The sequence below is a fragment of the Phascolarctos cinereus genome, unplaced genomic scaffold (genome assembly GCF_003287225.1).
Source record: "Phascolarctos cinereus isolate Bilbo 61053 unplaced genomic scaffold, phaCin_HiC Scaffold_9;HRSCAF=440, whole genome shotgun sequence".
NCBI classification, from domain to species: Eukaryota; Metazoa; Chordata; class Mammalia; order Diprotodontia; family Phascolarctidae; genus Phascolarctos; species Phascolarctos cinereus.
Genome location: NW_027556402.1, coordinates 209,654,676 through 209,669,255, shown reverse-complemented (window position 1 = coordinate 209,669,255; position 14,580 = coordinate 209,654,676). Strand labels below are relative to the sequence as shown.

The 14,580-nt window shown below is 40.0% G+C and overlaps 1 protein-coding gene across 1 annotated transcript in view; it reads right to left on the bottom strand.

Annotated features, from left to right (window-relative positions):
• The window catches only part of SOX6 (SRY-box transcription factor 6), a 520,387-nt gene that overhangs the window by 132,746 nt on the left and 373,061 nt on the right, over positions 1–14,580 (bottom strand). Inside the window, 1 exon segment of the mRNA XM_021005404.2 lies at positions 10,248–10,368. Within this exon segment, the coding sequence (XP_020861063.1) occupies positions 10,248–10,368 (121 nt within the window).

Sequence of the window (14,580 nt, the reverse complement as noted above, 5' to 3'; positions counted from 1 at the left end):
CAGACAATTCCCTAAGACTCAAGGTTGCAGAGACGTTGCAGGTGTGCACTGGCAGGAGCCTCATCACCAGGAAGCCCACTAACTAGCCCAGCGAAATCATGGGTGCATTTCCTCTCCCCTATCTTCTTACTCTTTGCCAGCCTTTGTATTATGGATTTGGGTATAGAAAGATAAAAAATAAAAAAACACACACACCATAGTTCCTGTCCTCAAGGAGCTTATATTCTATCAGAAGGAAAATAACATGTACAAAAAAAAAAGAAAGAAAAGAAAAGAACATGTACAGATAAGGAGATAAGACAGTTCTGTAATTTCATCACTGGAGGCAGTTTCCTGGTAAGAAACTCCCTCCATCGATTCATAATGGCAGCGGCTATACAAGTTAGAGTCTTAGAGAACTGGCCTGGAGGCCCAGGGAGATTGTGACTTGGTCCAAGGTCCCAGTGCCAGTATATGTAAGAGGCAGAACTTTTACCTAGTGCTTCCTGACCTCAAGGCCATCACACTATCTCTCATAGGCAGATAATTAGCATATAGAAAATAAATATAAAGTAAATATAAAAGGATGTCAAGAGGATAGTATTAACAATAAGGTAGGGAGGGGTAAGATCAGAAAAACTTCTTGTAGGTCCTACTTCCCAAATCTACAATCACACTCATCGCAATACTAACTCCTAAGAATATTATTATTATTAAAAGAAAACCAACTATTATTGGCCACTTTGCAAACAGGCAAATCATAGGAACCCCAAATGCCATTATACCTTAGAGATCAAGTACTCCTGTAGTAAAGTAACCCTGTTCAGTTATTTGGTATTAACCTTCCCTGGTACAGAATCATGCCTACCCTGACACTTTACAAATATAATCTGGCAATAATTTGATAAAATCAGACCAAATTTTCCCCAGAAATGAGGCAACCTGGTGGAGCTTATCTATGGTGCACCAGGATGTATGCCGATCCCAGGGACGCTCAAATCCATGCTCTGAAACTTACTGTGTGATCTTGGGCAAATCACTTAGCCTCTCTAGACCTCGGTTTCCTCATCTATTAAATGATAGGGTTGGACTCCATGACTTCTAAGTCCCCTTTCAGTTCTTAAGTCTTTGATCCCGTCATGAGGCTATGAGTAAGTGTAGGGCACAGGCAAATACTAATGCTAAATCTCAGTAAATTAGTCATCCAGCTCTATGAACAACCTTCAAAAGGGGGTGACTTCAGGGACTTCTGCCTCCCAGGGCTACCAGCCACATTTGGTGGCCTGAAGACACGAGAACCACTAGGAAGGGCTTTACTGGGGGCAGGGGGGACCTGTAAACAAAAATTAATACACTGATAGAGAAATTACCCAATAACAGTGATTTAATGGAGTATCACTTTGGCTCTAGCTCCTTATTTAAAGTCAGTGTTATGTACTGTCTCTAGGCTACATTTTAATAGGCTGTTCCTCGGCACATTTTTGACATTTATAATAATCAAGCTGTTTTGCATGAACTTTTTCACATTGAATGCAGAATGCAATAATGAAGATGGAACGTGGAGGGATCCCAAGGAATTGATCAAGGGCCATTCAAAGGTTAGAAATGTCCATTTAAATTTCTGTACCTGAAACCTTCCTGGATTTCCTGAATCCCAAGAACTAGTTCACTCTGCTTGCCACATGAAGAGCTACTCAGCTGACCCAATGGAAATGTTAAGTTGCTTTCACTTTTTAACAAATTGTGAGCTTCTAATCCACACGGTCTCTTTGCATCATATCCATAATACCTCATCAGACCATTGAGCACAGTGTGTGCTTGTACACAGTCCAGTAACAATTGGCTTCTGATTGCATATGGAGCTAAGCGACAATGCACTCACTAACACTACATTGTGCCGGTCTCCTATGGAGCAATGTTCAAAATATCGGATCTTGCTTTTCCCCCTTCCATGAGGTTGATTTTAGCTCGCAGTGTTATGTGGGGATGGTGTATTATTTTTTTTCTTTAAACAGATAACAAGATCAAATTATTTTTTATAGTAAATGATTGTCACTTGATGCTTAAATAATTCTACTGATCTCCTTCATATTTAAGCTAAATTATTTGAAGAAAGAATATGCTAATCTAAGTTAAATCATGTTTCTTTGGTCAATATTTTACCAGGTTAAAAAACATCACAAAGATGCTGAATTAATGATGCTTTAAATAGGAAAAAAAAATCGCCATTCAAACTATCAGCATGGACGGCTCCTGGAACATCGGGCTGTGCTTTCTTTAAATATCATGCATTATTCATCCTAGCTCCACACTGCACTGCAATTCCTCCTTCCCCCCCCCCCATGGTAAGTTTAATACCAGTTGCCGTATTTGTACTAAAACATTTTCCATGTCAAACATATTTTTTAAAAAATCAAACTCCGAAAGAATTCCCCACGGCACTCCTTTCTCATAGCTGTCATGCTTCTATGGTTGGAAATAGCTGCATGGTGGGTTTTTTTGGGGGGTTCCCCCCCTTGGTGTGTGTGTTTATGTTATAGTTTTGGGCTTGGCAGTTAATTTATTAGTATCTCTGCCACACCCTGTAGTATTCTCCAGCTCACCTGCTGGCTACAAATAGCTTTCCTTCTACTATTGACAAGTATCATTTTAAAAAATGTCTTTTAACCTTTCTTCTGGGTTGATTCTATGCATCTGAATGTAATCTGTAGAAGGTCATTTCCTAGGGCCATGCTATTGTATCAATACAAAAAAGGAAAAGTTAATACACCTGAGTTAACAGAGCACACTGCTAACATAGGACAGTTAAGAGAGGGGGAGAGAGTAGATATGGGGCAGGAAGAGAAGGGAGGGAGGGTGCAGGGAGAGGAGAGAAGGAAGAATATGGGCAAACGTGGAGAGAGCAAAAAAAGAGAAGGGGAAGAGAGGGCTGGAGGAGAGATACAAAGGTGGACAGAAGAGTAAAGAGGAAGAAGAGATAGGGGAAAAGGGAAAGGAGAGAAGAAGACAAAGAAAGGAGAAGGGGGAAACAGGGAAGGAGAGGAAAAAGGGGAGAGACAGAGAGAGGGACAGAGAGAGAGAGAGAGAGAGACAGAGAAGAGAGAGAGAGAGAGAGAGAGAGAGAGAGAGAGAGAGAGAGAGAGAGAGAATGCTTGTTTTAAAAAAAGTGAGCACTGAGGGTATGAAGTTTAAATTTTTAATTACAGAAGGTACATGCTTTCCCCTCTAATTTTCTCAGTGCAGGCAGGAGTTGATCAAGAAAGCTCTCACTAGCTGACTTGGCAAGAAATCAGTCAACATGTTGTAGCAATTTTTTTCAAATTTGTTTCTGGATTTGAAATGCTTGCGTGAGGACCCATTCTTCTTAAATATGTACAAAAGACATGAAGCATGTTGGAACAGGTTAGTTTGAGGTTCCAGTGTAATCTGGCCTTTGCTACCTGAGGTGGAAGAAGAATGCCTCTGAAATCCAAGGAACACAACAATGCCCATTCCATAACCTGACCTCTTGGGCCTCCCAGCTCTGGCCATTATCTGCTAATATCTGGAGGCTACTGGAAAGCATTTTTTTAAAATGGTATTTAAAACTCGTGGAAGGCTGCAGCCAGTTTAAAAACTTTCAGGTATTCTATAAGAATAGGGGCATTTCAGAGAAAGCAGCATGCCCTGGATGAGAAGCAAAGGAATTCCTAATTTTTCATAGAAATTGCAATGAAGCTAGGCTCAGCAGACCTCGTAAGCAAGAGGAAGGGAGCTATACTTAGATGCAAGAACTCTTTAGGTTTAGCAGGGCTACCTACCTGTTACAAGAATATTCTTCTCTGTTTCTGTTCAATGTCAGGTAAATGTTTGACTCTTAGAATAAACCAAAAATCCCCAATGGCAAAATTTAGCCCATTCTCTTCAGTTTGACTAAAGCTTTATTTCTTCCCTCCCCCCCCCGAAATACAAGGGATTTGGCTCATTCTTTCTCTCCTCTGGCCCCCTGAGATTACCACTGTAGGGGCTCTGCCTATTTGGAAACATTTATAGAAGTGAGTGGGGAGAACAGAGAAAATTTGGAACTGGAGAAGCCTACCACTGGGGGCTGTTGTATGGCAGTTCCTGACTCATGTATGACTCATAGGTGATCCATCCTCATGGATAAAGGCATGTGTGCCTTATCCTGGGAATAAGCATAACAACTGGCCATTTATATGGCACTATAAGATTTACAGAGACCTATATGTACTTTGAATCCAATAAAAGAAAGTGAAATAGAAAAAAAACTTAAAAGTTTAAACCTGGGTTCTAAAAAGTAACTAAAAAAAAAAATTCAACTCCATAAGTGCAAGATGGGAAAGGCATGGAGAGGCAAAGAGTTCAAACTCACTGCATGAATGACTGAAAAAGATCTGAGGCTTTTGGGGTATACTATAAGCTTGATATGAATCAACAGTGAATTGTGGCAGCCAAAAAAAAGTAATGAGATCTTAGGCTACATTGAGAGCTGTAGTACCCAAAATGAAAAAAATGATCATCCTACTCTCCCCCTGTCCTCATCAGACTCTGAAATATTGTGTTCTGTTCAGGGTGCCATGTTAGGACAAACTTTGATGGGCTGGACTGTGTCCAGAGGAAGATCGTTATGATAATGATGATGAAGATCAAGACCATACTATACACAGACTTGTTGAAGAAACTAAGGATGCCCAGATTAGATAAAATAAAAATGAGAGAGTTCAGAATGGCTTTCTTTAAAGTCTGAAGGATGGTAATGTGAAAGATGATTAGAAGTTTTCATTTTTGCTCCAGAGGGCAGGACTTGGAGCAACAGATATAAGTTGCAGTTGTTGGTTTAAAGTAAGGGGGAAAATATTAATTAGAGCTATAAAAAAAATAGAATGTGCTGCCTCTGAGACAGTCATTCTCTCTCACTTGAGGTATTCAAGACTGGATAATTACCTGTGAGGCCTCTGAGATGCCTTCAGCTCTGTAATTCTGTGAACTGATTCTTGACTCACCGCTGACTTGCTCTTTAACCTTAACACAAACCCCTTCCACTCTCTATGTTTCAGTTTCTTTTGTTTGTCAAATGAAAGGATTGGACTAGATGATTTTCAATGTCTCTTCAATTTTTCTCTTCAGAGAGTGATGTCAGTTGTCCACTTGGAAAAGTGAAAAAATTGAGGAGATACTCTCAGCTCCCTCACTGGATATTGAATTGAGACACTGGGGCCTACAGGACTGGAGTATAGACTAAAAGAACCTGAAAGCCAGACAAAACCTCAGAGGCATTCTGATTCAACCACAACCTGAGCAGTAGTTAGCTCTACAGGATTTTCAACAAGCAGCCAACAAGTTTCTGATTGAAGACCTCCAATAAGGGAAACCTACCACCTCCTCAAAAGAAAACATTCCACATCTGAACAACTCCATTGTTAGGAAGGCCAATTCAAACTCAAAATATTTGTGAAGGACCCTGGCCACCTTAGAGAAAGGCAGTGTACCACTACAGAGTAATGTCTCCTTTCTTTAAATGTAATGTCTTAATCATGATCAAGATTCTATTTGTTTGACACTGACAAATTTGGACACACCATGTCACACACATCCTGCTAGGAAATCGATGGCTGCACATTTTCAAGTTAACAAGCAAATTGCTGTTCCCTCTGCACTTTGTGGGCATGGCATTGTCAGTTTGGATTTTGCCTTGAGAAGAGGTGCCCAGCAGCATGGACCAGTGGTAGCAGAAATAGCGCTCATCATTCTCACCAAAACAACAACCCCCCCCCAAAAAAAGCAAATAACAACCAAAAACACCTAAGACTCATCCTGCCTCTCATCAGGTTAGAATAAAGGTATTCTTTAGAATGCCAGTAAAGGTGTCCTTAATCTTGGTATTAATCTCTGCTTGGTATAACCAGTTCTAGAGTATTGTGTTCAGTTCTGGACACATTTTGGGAAATAAATTGCTGGGGAGTGTCCAGAGGAGGGCTAGGATGACAAAAAGACTCACAAGCAAGACATATGACAATGTGTTGAAGAGAATGGGGATGCTTAGGCTTAGTGGGGACATGATAACCATTGAATACATGAAGAATCTGAAAGGTTGTATCACATGAGAGATTAACCTATTCTGCCTGGCCTTGGAGGAGAGAACCAAGGACCATCTTTAGAAGTTACCTAGAGGCAAATTTAGGATTAATGTAAAGAAAAATGTCTTAACAATTAGAGCTCTCCAAGAGTGCCATGGGTTGCCCTTTTCATCCTGCAATCTATTATCTTATGATCCTATATAATGACTTGTGGGTTAGGTCCTATGCTCTGTTGGCGTGCCACATACTTTCATTCTATTTACATAGGCACCTCTACTTGCTGCCTGATTGAAGATGTGAATCCTTAAAAAGCATTACAGCTAAAGCCAAAGAGGTCAATTCTCTGAAGATTCCCAAAATGGCATTACCAAAGGTCACATTCCCACCAGTCTACCACATTTAGACAAGTTTACTGCATTCTGAACATGTAACCTTGTGCATTAGATCTAGCTGTTTAGATTTGTTTTCTCCTTACACTAGGCTATGGGTTCCAAGAGGGGAACAGCCCAAGCACTTAGCATAGTGTTCTGCACCTTGTATTGTACTGTGTTGTGTTATATTACACTGCATTGCATTGTATTGTATATAGCTGTGTTACATTGTATTGGTGTATAAGTCTCTCTCCCATTAAGATTAATGTTTAAATGATGGAAAACCAGAGAGTTTGGGAGGAAGTTCCCATGAAGCCTTCCTTCCACTTTAGAAAGAAGAAATGCCCAAAGTTGCACATTACTCTGATCTAGCCTTTTCTCATTGAAAAAAAGAGATAACCATCTCTACAGCCATGGCCAAACCATAATCTCTAAGCCCTTGGATTAGATAGGCAGGAAGAAGCACAAAATGAGAAGGCCTTCTCCAAAGGACAGCCATTTATTTCTCAATGAACAAAGGCCAAGGAGGCTCTTGATGACACTTTTCCTGGAGAGAGCATAAGGGGAAATTTAAATGAATGTTTTTGCTTTGTGGTCTCTGAAATACTGTTTTTGGATGATTAAGTCACTATCTCACATGCATTTCAAGTGACTTGCAAAGGGGTCTCTTTTGACCCCTTCCCAATAGCAGTGTCTTTTTCCAACCCACCCTTCTAAGGCATAATTCCCTCCTTCTGCCATTGACCCTCCACTCCATGCCATTACCATCTTTTTAAATCCTCCATCTTTTAAGACTCAGGCACCAGCTCTTTGAGGAATTGGTCCCCGATCCCACAAATCTGAAATTATCCTTCTTTTCCAAGATTTGACATAGCACTTTATCTGTAGCCCTCCCTATCTTGAATTTTCTACTCTAGCTGAGAAGTCCTTTATCTTACCTCCCCTGCTAGACTTAGGGGACCCTTGAGGATAAGAACTGCATGCTGTTTATTTCTGTATGAACCATAGAAAAGTTGTACAAATGATGGAAGTAGTTGTTGTATTTCATTTTCAGGTTTAACATTTTTGGCCTCATTCCTTGGTGATGAAAATCTTGCTAACATGTCTGAGTGTATGTTCTTGCCTTAGTAAGCAAAGCCTAAGGTGTATAATTAAATCTTTGATTACTGATGGTCATAGTCAAAGAATCTTAAGAGTTACAATGGTCCTAGAGGATATCTAGTCTATTTCTTACACAAAAAGGGATTCCCCTTATAGTATTCCCAATCAGTAGTTATCCACTTAAAGACTTCTACTGATGAGGAACTCACTCTCTATGTAGAGAGCTCATGCTTAGGTAATCTAAAATCTGTCACCCTATAACTTGAACACAATGCTCTAGTCCTGCCCTCTGGGGCCATGAAGAACAATTCTAATCCTTCTCCATATGAGAACCTACCAAATATTTGAAGACAACTATCATGTCTGCCCAACCTGCCACCTTCTCTTCTCTAGGCTAAATCAGTCCTCCTTTGGCATGGTTTCTGGTAACCCACCATTGCATATGCTTCTGTTTTGTCCATAACTCTCCTAAATATGGCACCCAAAACCGTGGCTTACATTTCAATAGTTCTTTAAGGTTTAAAACCCACTTTCATTAAAAATAATTTCCTATTCAGATAGGTGATGAATGTGGCCTCCTTCCTACTTTACAGATAAAGAAACTGTGACTCAGATTGGTTAAGAGGGGCAATGACTTTCCTAAGGTCACACAGTGGGTGAGTCGTAGAGCTAGAACAAAATCCCAGGACTCGACATCAGTCAAGCCCAGTGGTCTTCCCATTGCCTCTTCCCACTGCCTCACATTGCCTACACATCAATATTTTACTGTTCTTTTCACATTTATACCTGAATTTTACACAGCATAATTTGTAGGCTTTCCCTACAAGTCAGAATTAGAATGCATCATAAAGAGGTATCCAGAGTACTGATGTCTTTATCATGTATATTTCGCCAATTCAAGGATCTGTAATGAGTGGTATGACTGCTACTTCTCTTGATGCAGACTGAAACCCTTCTGTGAGTAAGGATTTTAATCTGCTGTTAGCAGGTAGTCTTTGGTGAGCTGTTTTCATTTTTATAAAAAAATCTTCTGATCACTAACTTTTTGAGGATAAGTCCTCCCCAGCTTGAGTGTTATTAGTCCTGGGACTGATACAAGGGTGGCAACTCAGACCCAAGACAAGCTGGGATGTTTTACTATAGGCAAGGTCATGATTAATAATTGGTTCAGTCCTGACATTAAAGCATGACTGCCACTAGTCAAAAGAGAATTTAGGCCATATTGTCATTGAATTTTATTCTCACTGGAAGAATATGTATCTGTCATCCTTATGATTGGCACCCATCCTACAGGGAATATAGGTCAGAAAGTCAAGGGATACCCATCTTATTTCCTTCCATTCCCCAGGAGCCATCAAGCCATAGGACTCTGACTCACTGCCAGCCTGAATTTCATTCAAGCCAGAAGCCTAAGAAAGAACTCTGGAAGATGATTTTCAGTCTTCTAAGACTACAAGTTCCTTTATTTTTCCATCTCTGTAATCATTCAGGTCTTATCAAACATTCTCTGCTTTCCCTCCAAGGCAAGACTTCTCTACTAAATGTAGAACAGTAATCAAAGACAATGAACCAACCCCCATCAACAGTTAAAGAAACAAAATTCCCTGGGTTCATTTGGTTGATTTTTTTAAAGCTATTTTGAAATCTTGCCTGAATAAAGGAAGGGCAAAGCAATGTGTTTCACATGGTCTTTACATTTAAAAAAAAAAAAGATAAAACCTGGTGTCTTTGCTCACTTCATAAACCCCATGATTTATGTCCAAAGAAACTGCTACACTCAGATTTGGTGGTTAATATGTGAAAAAGAGCTTGACACAAAAAAATTATTAATGAGCAAAACAAGGTCGCTGCTTCTGGGCTGAGGTCACTTACAAAGAATGCACAAATGAAAATAAGGTTGACTTTTATTTACTTAACTATCTTCTGACGGTGGATTCCTTTGGCAACAGATCTTTAAACATTTAAAGCCCTGTTTACAAGGAGGCTCTGAAAGTAGCTTCAAACCATTATGGCCCTAATTGAATTCCCCAGGAGTCCAGTAAACTCAGAGGAATAAAGAAAGAAATCATAACATTTGCTAAATCATCTCAAAACATATTTCACTGCAAGGTTATGTGACCTGTTTCAAGACTTGGCAATGAATGAGGAGGAGCTCCTGGATGCTTTATTATTTAGAAAGAAGTCTAAACGTTACCTATTAGTGGCAAGCTAAGTAAATTGTACTAGGTTCTGCTTTTTTCAACAAAAAGAAGACAACAATCAGGGAGGGATAACATCTTCTCCTTCACGTGACCCCTCTCCCCTAGGGTAGCAAAGCTCTCAGAAAGAGAAGGGGTATTCCATTATAGGCAACTACTGTCTATAGAGGGAACAGTCATAGATGAAAACATCAAATAGTCTTCCTCCAAATGTCGTACCACCCTGTTACAAATGGGAATCCCAAAGACTTCTATCAGGGGACAATACTAAAAATAGGACTTCTAGGAAGCAATGTTTTATTTCTTGATCAAAACATTGATGGTTTTCCATATCCAATCAGACCAGCATTCACTAATAGTACCCAGCATAACTTGTAGCTAAACTTCTGAGCATCTTATTCATTTCCACCCATCTCTTTTTTGAACAACTGCTTCAATGTAGTCTGAGTTTCCCAAACATAAAAGCTGAGTTCTTCTACCAGCATTTCTAAAGTAACTGCAGCAGCTCCCCCTCTGCTTACCTGGTTTGTATGGTATTCCAGAAGGGAAGAGGAATCCCTGTTGGGCAGCTGCGGCTGCCGCCAGTGTCCGCTGGTCGTGTGGAAAAATTGGGATCATGAGCGGAGGCATGTGACCCTGAACCTGCTAAACAGAAGAGAGCCTATGATCAGACATAGTGCAAATATGTCTTGACAGGTATTTATTTTCCATTGCTTATAGAGATCCACGTGCTCCCATGGACACGTCTTCCCCTGGCCCTACTCAAATCTGCTGCAAACCCAGGACAAAGACATAACATCACATCCAACCCATCCAACATGGAAACCCAAGGCTGCCAGAGCAGGAAGAGGTGCTAGAGATCATGCAGTCCAGGTTTCCTTAATCTTGAATCCATAAACATCTTTTAAATTTGTATAACTATTTCATTGAAATTATTTTCTTTTAATTCTATATATTTTATTTTATACATTTAAAAACATTATTCAGAGAAGGATTCCAGACTGTTAATGGGATCTCTCTCTCTCTCTCTCTCTCTCTCTCTCTCTCTCTCTCTCTCTCTCTCTCTCTCTCTCTCACACACACACACACACACACACACACACACACACACACACACTTTAAGAACCCCTGTTCTAGCCCAATGCCTTCATTTTATACACAAGAAAATAGAGGACTCAAGAAGAGAAGGAATTCTTACTCTTTTCCTTCCATTTTAGGGAGTTAACCATCTTTAGGGACTTATTTTTTCCTTATTAATTTAAGGTGCCTATCTGCTTTACCCCCCAGGTTAACACCATATTTTAAGTTTATATTAACTATGGCCAGGACTGTTGCAATAACCACCTTAGTGACTTCCCTACCTCTTTCTACTTCCAACTGGCCACTCACAGGGCTGCATAAGTCATTTTCCTAATGCACAGGTTCTGACCACCTCTCCTCTCCTCCTAGATTCCAAATTCCATGAAGTCAGGAGCCATGTGCCATTTAAATCTTGTATCTCCCCATCCCACCCCCTAAAAAAAGATTATGGAGAGTACTTTGCACACAGTTGTTAATCAATAAATATTTGTCAGGCTGGAATTTGTTGAGAGTTTACTATATGGCTTTTGCAAGGAAGAAGGGAAAAGTGCAAGCCGGTTATTTAAAATTAAGCCAACAAGCAATATACCTTGCATGTTCCAGGCACTGTGCTAAGTAACAGGCTTGCAAAGAAAAGGCAAACAAATGAATAGAAGAGAGACAGAAAGAGAGAGATAAATATGTGATAATTTAAAGATAAATAAATACTAGATAGATAAAAGATAAATACATGATAGGTAAAAGATAAATAAATACATGATAGATAGCTAAAAGATAAATAAATATGACAGACAAATAAATACAAGACAGATATAAATAAAAATAAATACATACCAGATAGATAAATAAAAGATAGTTAAAAGATAAATGCATGAAAGATAGATAAAAGATAAAGAAATACAAGATAGATAAAAGGTAGAAAAATAAATATAAGAAAGAAAGAAAAAGAAAGGGAAAAAGAAAGAAAGGGGAAAAAAGCCCAGAGTCTAGATGTTTTTTCCTTCCCATGTTTGGGTGTCTTCCTGTCTTGAAATGTGGAGTTAGTGTCCTAGGTTGGGAAATAATACTCAGCTGTTTGTTATATACTCAAAAGGCAGTATCTCTCCACCTCAGGTAGTTCACTGTACAACATCACAACAGTACCGATTTCCTAGAAATCCCTGCCTCCTTCTCCCCGCCTTCCCACCACGTTTCAGATTTAAGACCACCACATCTTGGCTCCCAATTAGACTAATATTCTTTGCTATACACACCTCGGTGTAACATATAAATTGCTTGTCTGTCTAAGCAGTTTTACAGCCCCATGCACGATCGTGTAGCTCAGTAATTATGGAGTTGTATTCAGAGAGCATTTCCGAATAAATCCTACTATATCAAATTTCATTTGACCTTAATAAATGTATCAAAGAGCACAAAAACGCACAAGAAGAAAATTCTTCACCTTCTATCAGCATTTGTATGCTACATATAAAAAATGAGGGCTGGGACGGATGAAGCCCTGCCTCCTATAATATCTCTGCCTTTTACCAACTTCTCTCTCTCTCTCTCTCTCTCTCTCTCTCTCTCTCTCTCTCTCTCTCTCTCTCTCTCTCTCTCTCTCTCTCTCTCTCTCTCTCTCTCTGGCTGGGACTGGAACCCAGTAGAATGCTTTGGCAAACATTTCTTGTCCTGATGCTGGGTGGCATTATGGGCCAGCCTTCAACACACTGATATCACAGAGTCAGCTTTTAATCTACTTTGATTAAAGAAAAGTAAACATTTAAAGAAACACATATCAATACTAGGAAGTATTAAAAGGAATTACCAAGTCAAATCAAACAGGGTTTGTGCGGATTTCTTCTCTACTGTGAAAGTGAACCATTTACAGAGTTACCAACGTCAGAGCTGGAAGGGAGCTTGCAGTCTGACTCCTTAATTTTACAGATGAAGAAACTGAGGCCCTTAGAGGTTAAACGACTTGCTGGAAGTCACCCAGGTGCCCCAAGAAGGGACAGAGCTGAGACTCATACCCAGGCCTCTTGTCCGCAAGTCATCCCATATCCAATTAAAAAGTCAAACTAAACATCAAAAGCACTTCAACCCACACCCCCCTTTTAATTCCTAAACCTTTTTTTTTTGGTCAGATCCCATATGTTGACCTATGACATTGTTTAAATAGTGCCAAATTTCCTTGTCATATCCCACTCCTTCCACAATCACTGATGCAGTACAGAAATGCTACTGTGTGTGTCCATAAGGCTTAATTTACCAACAACTTTTCTCTGGGGAAGGCCCAAAGATGTAGGTTAATAAAGGTCAAGGGAAAAATAAACACTTTACAGTATTTTTCTGAATTCATTTCTCAGGAAAATCAACTTCTAATAAAAAGGTCTTTGTGCAATTACCACCTTGCCAGTGGGGCGTGGAAGAAACTAGCTTTGGGCAGCTATTTCTTTCATTTTAGCTGAGGTAAGTAAGCCCTGGCTTTTGACTGTTAGGAGTATTGGCTTAACTTGGTTAAATTGGCGCTGATCCCCCAAGTGCCCATTCCTGGCTTTTAACTCCATAAAACAATGCTAGGGATGCCGCTGATCAGCCAGGGAGAACCCTAAGAGGGAGTCTAGAGACCTGGGTTCCAGTCCCAGCATCACTCCCTATTAGTTGTGTAAACTTGGGCTCCCACTCAATTTCCTTATCTCTAAAATAAGAGGGAAAGGGAAATCTAAATGACCTTTCAGGTTCCTTTCTAGGGCTAAAAGTTTATGAATCTATAAAGCAAAAGGTATGGGCACATTTGAATGCTATTTGGTAAAAAGGTGAACCAGGTGGATACTTTGTTTTCTTCTGGGGAATATGAAATCCTGAAAAGAGAGGAGCTATAAAAATCATTTCTAGACTGTCAATGCTGCATGGCCAGAAGAAGCCAACCAAGGTTTAAGGTTTCTGTGATACTGCAAAAAGGACAGCTTTCCTAGAATCCTAGATTAAGGGTTGAAAAGAACCTAGGAAGCTATCTAGTTCAAATCCTTTATTTTTCAGATAAGGAACTTGAGACCCAGAGAAGTCAAAGATTTTGCCCAAGATCACAAAGACATTAAGAGGCAGAGCCAGGATCTGAACCCAAATGTCATACACACTCTTGCTACTAGACTGAGGTGCTTTGCGGAAACATGGAATGTGAGGTTTGGAAATCATGGTGTATGAGAACTGATGAAAGGCAGAAGGACAGTTAGAGGACTTGCGGGTGGAAGGAAGCAAAGGGGTATGATCACTGTCTTCAAATATTTGAAAGACTGTCACGTGGAAGAAGGAAGGCCACTGACCTTTGACCCATAAAAGCCTGAATTCAAATCCAAGCTTTGCTCCATACTAGCTCTCCTGAGCAAATCACTTTTTCCCCTGATGTCAGTCTTCTCATACATAAAATCACAGGCCTGAATTCGATAACCTCTGATGTCCTTTCTAGGCAGCCAGGTGGTGCAGTAGATAGAGTACCAGGCCTGCAGTCAGGAAGACCTGAGTACAAATCTGGCCTCAGGCATTTATTAAGCTGTGTGACACTAGGTGAACCATTTAACCTTGTTTGCCTCAGTTTTCTCATCTGTAAAATGAACTGGAAAAGGAAATGACAAACCACTTCAAGGGGGTCACAGAGAGTCAGACATGAATGGAATGACTCAACAACAAATGTCCTTTCCAATTCTAATAGTCTGTGAGTGTAGGTTTATTTTGGATATCTCTAAAGGGCAGAACTTGAAGCAATGAGGGACAGGGACAGGTTGTCAGACCTTTGAT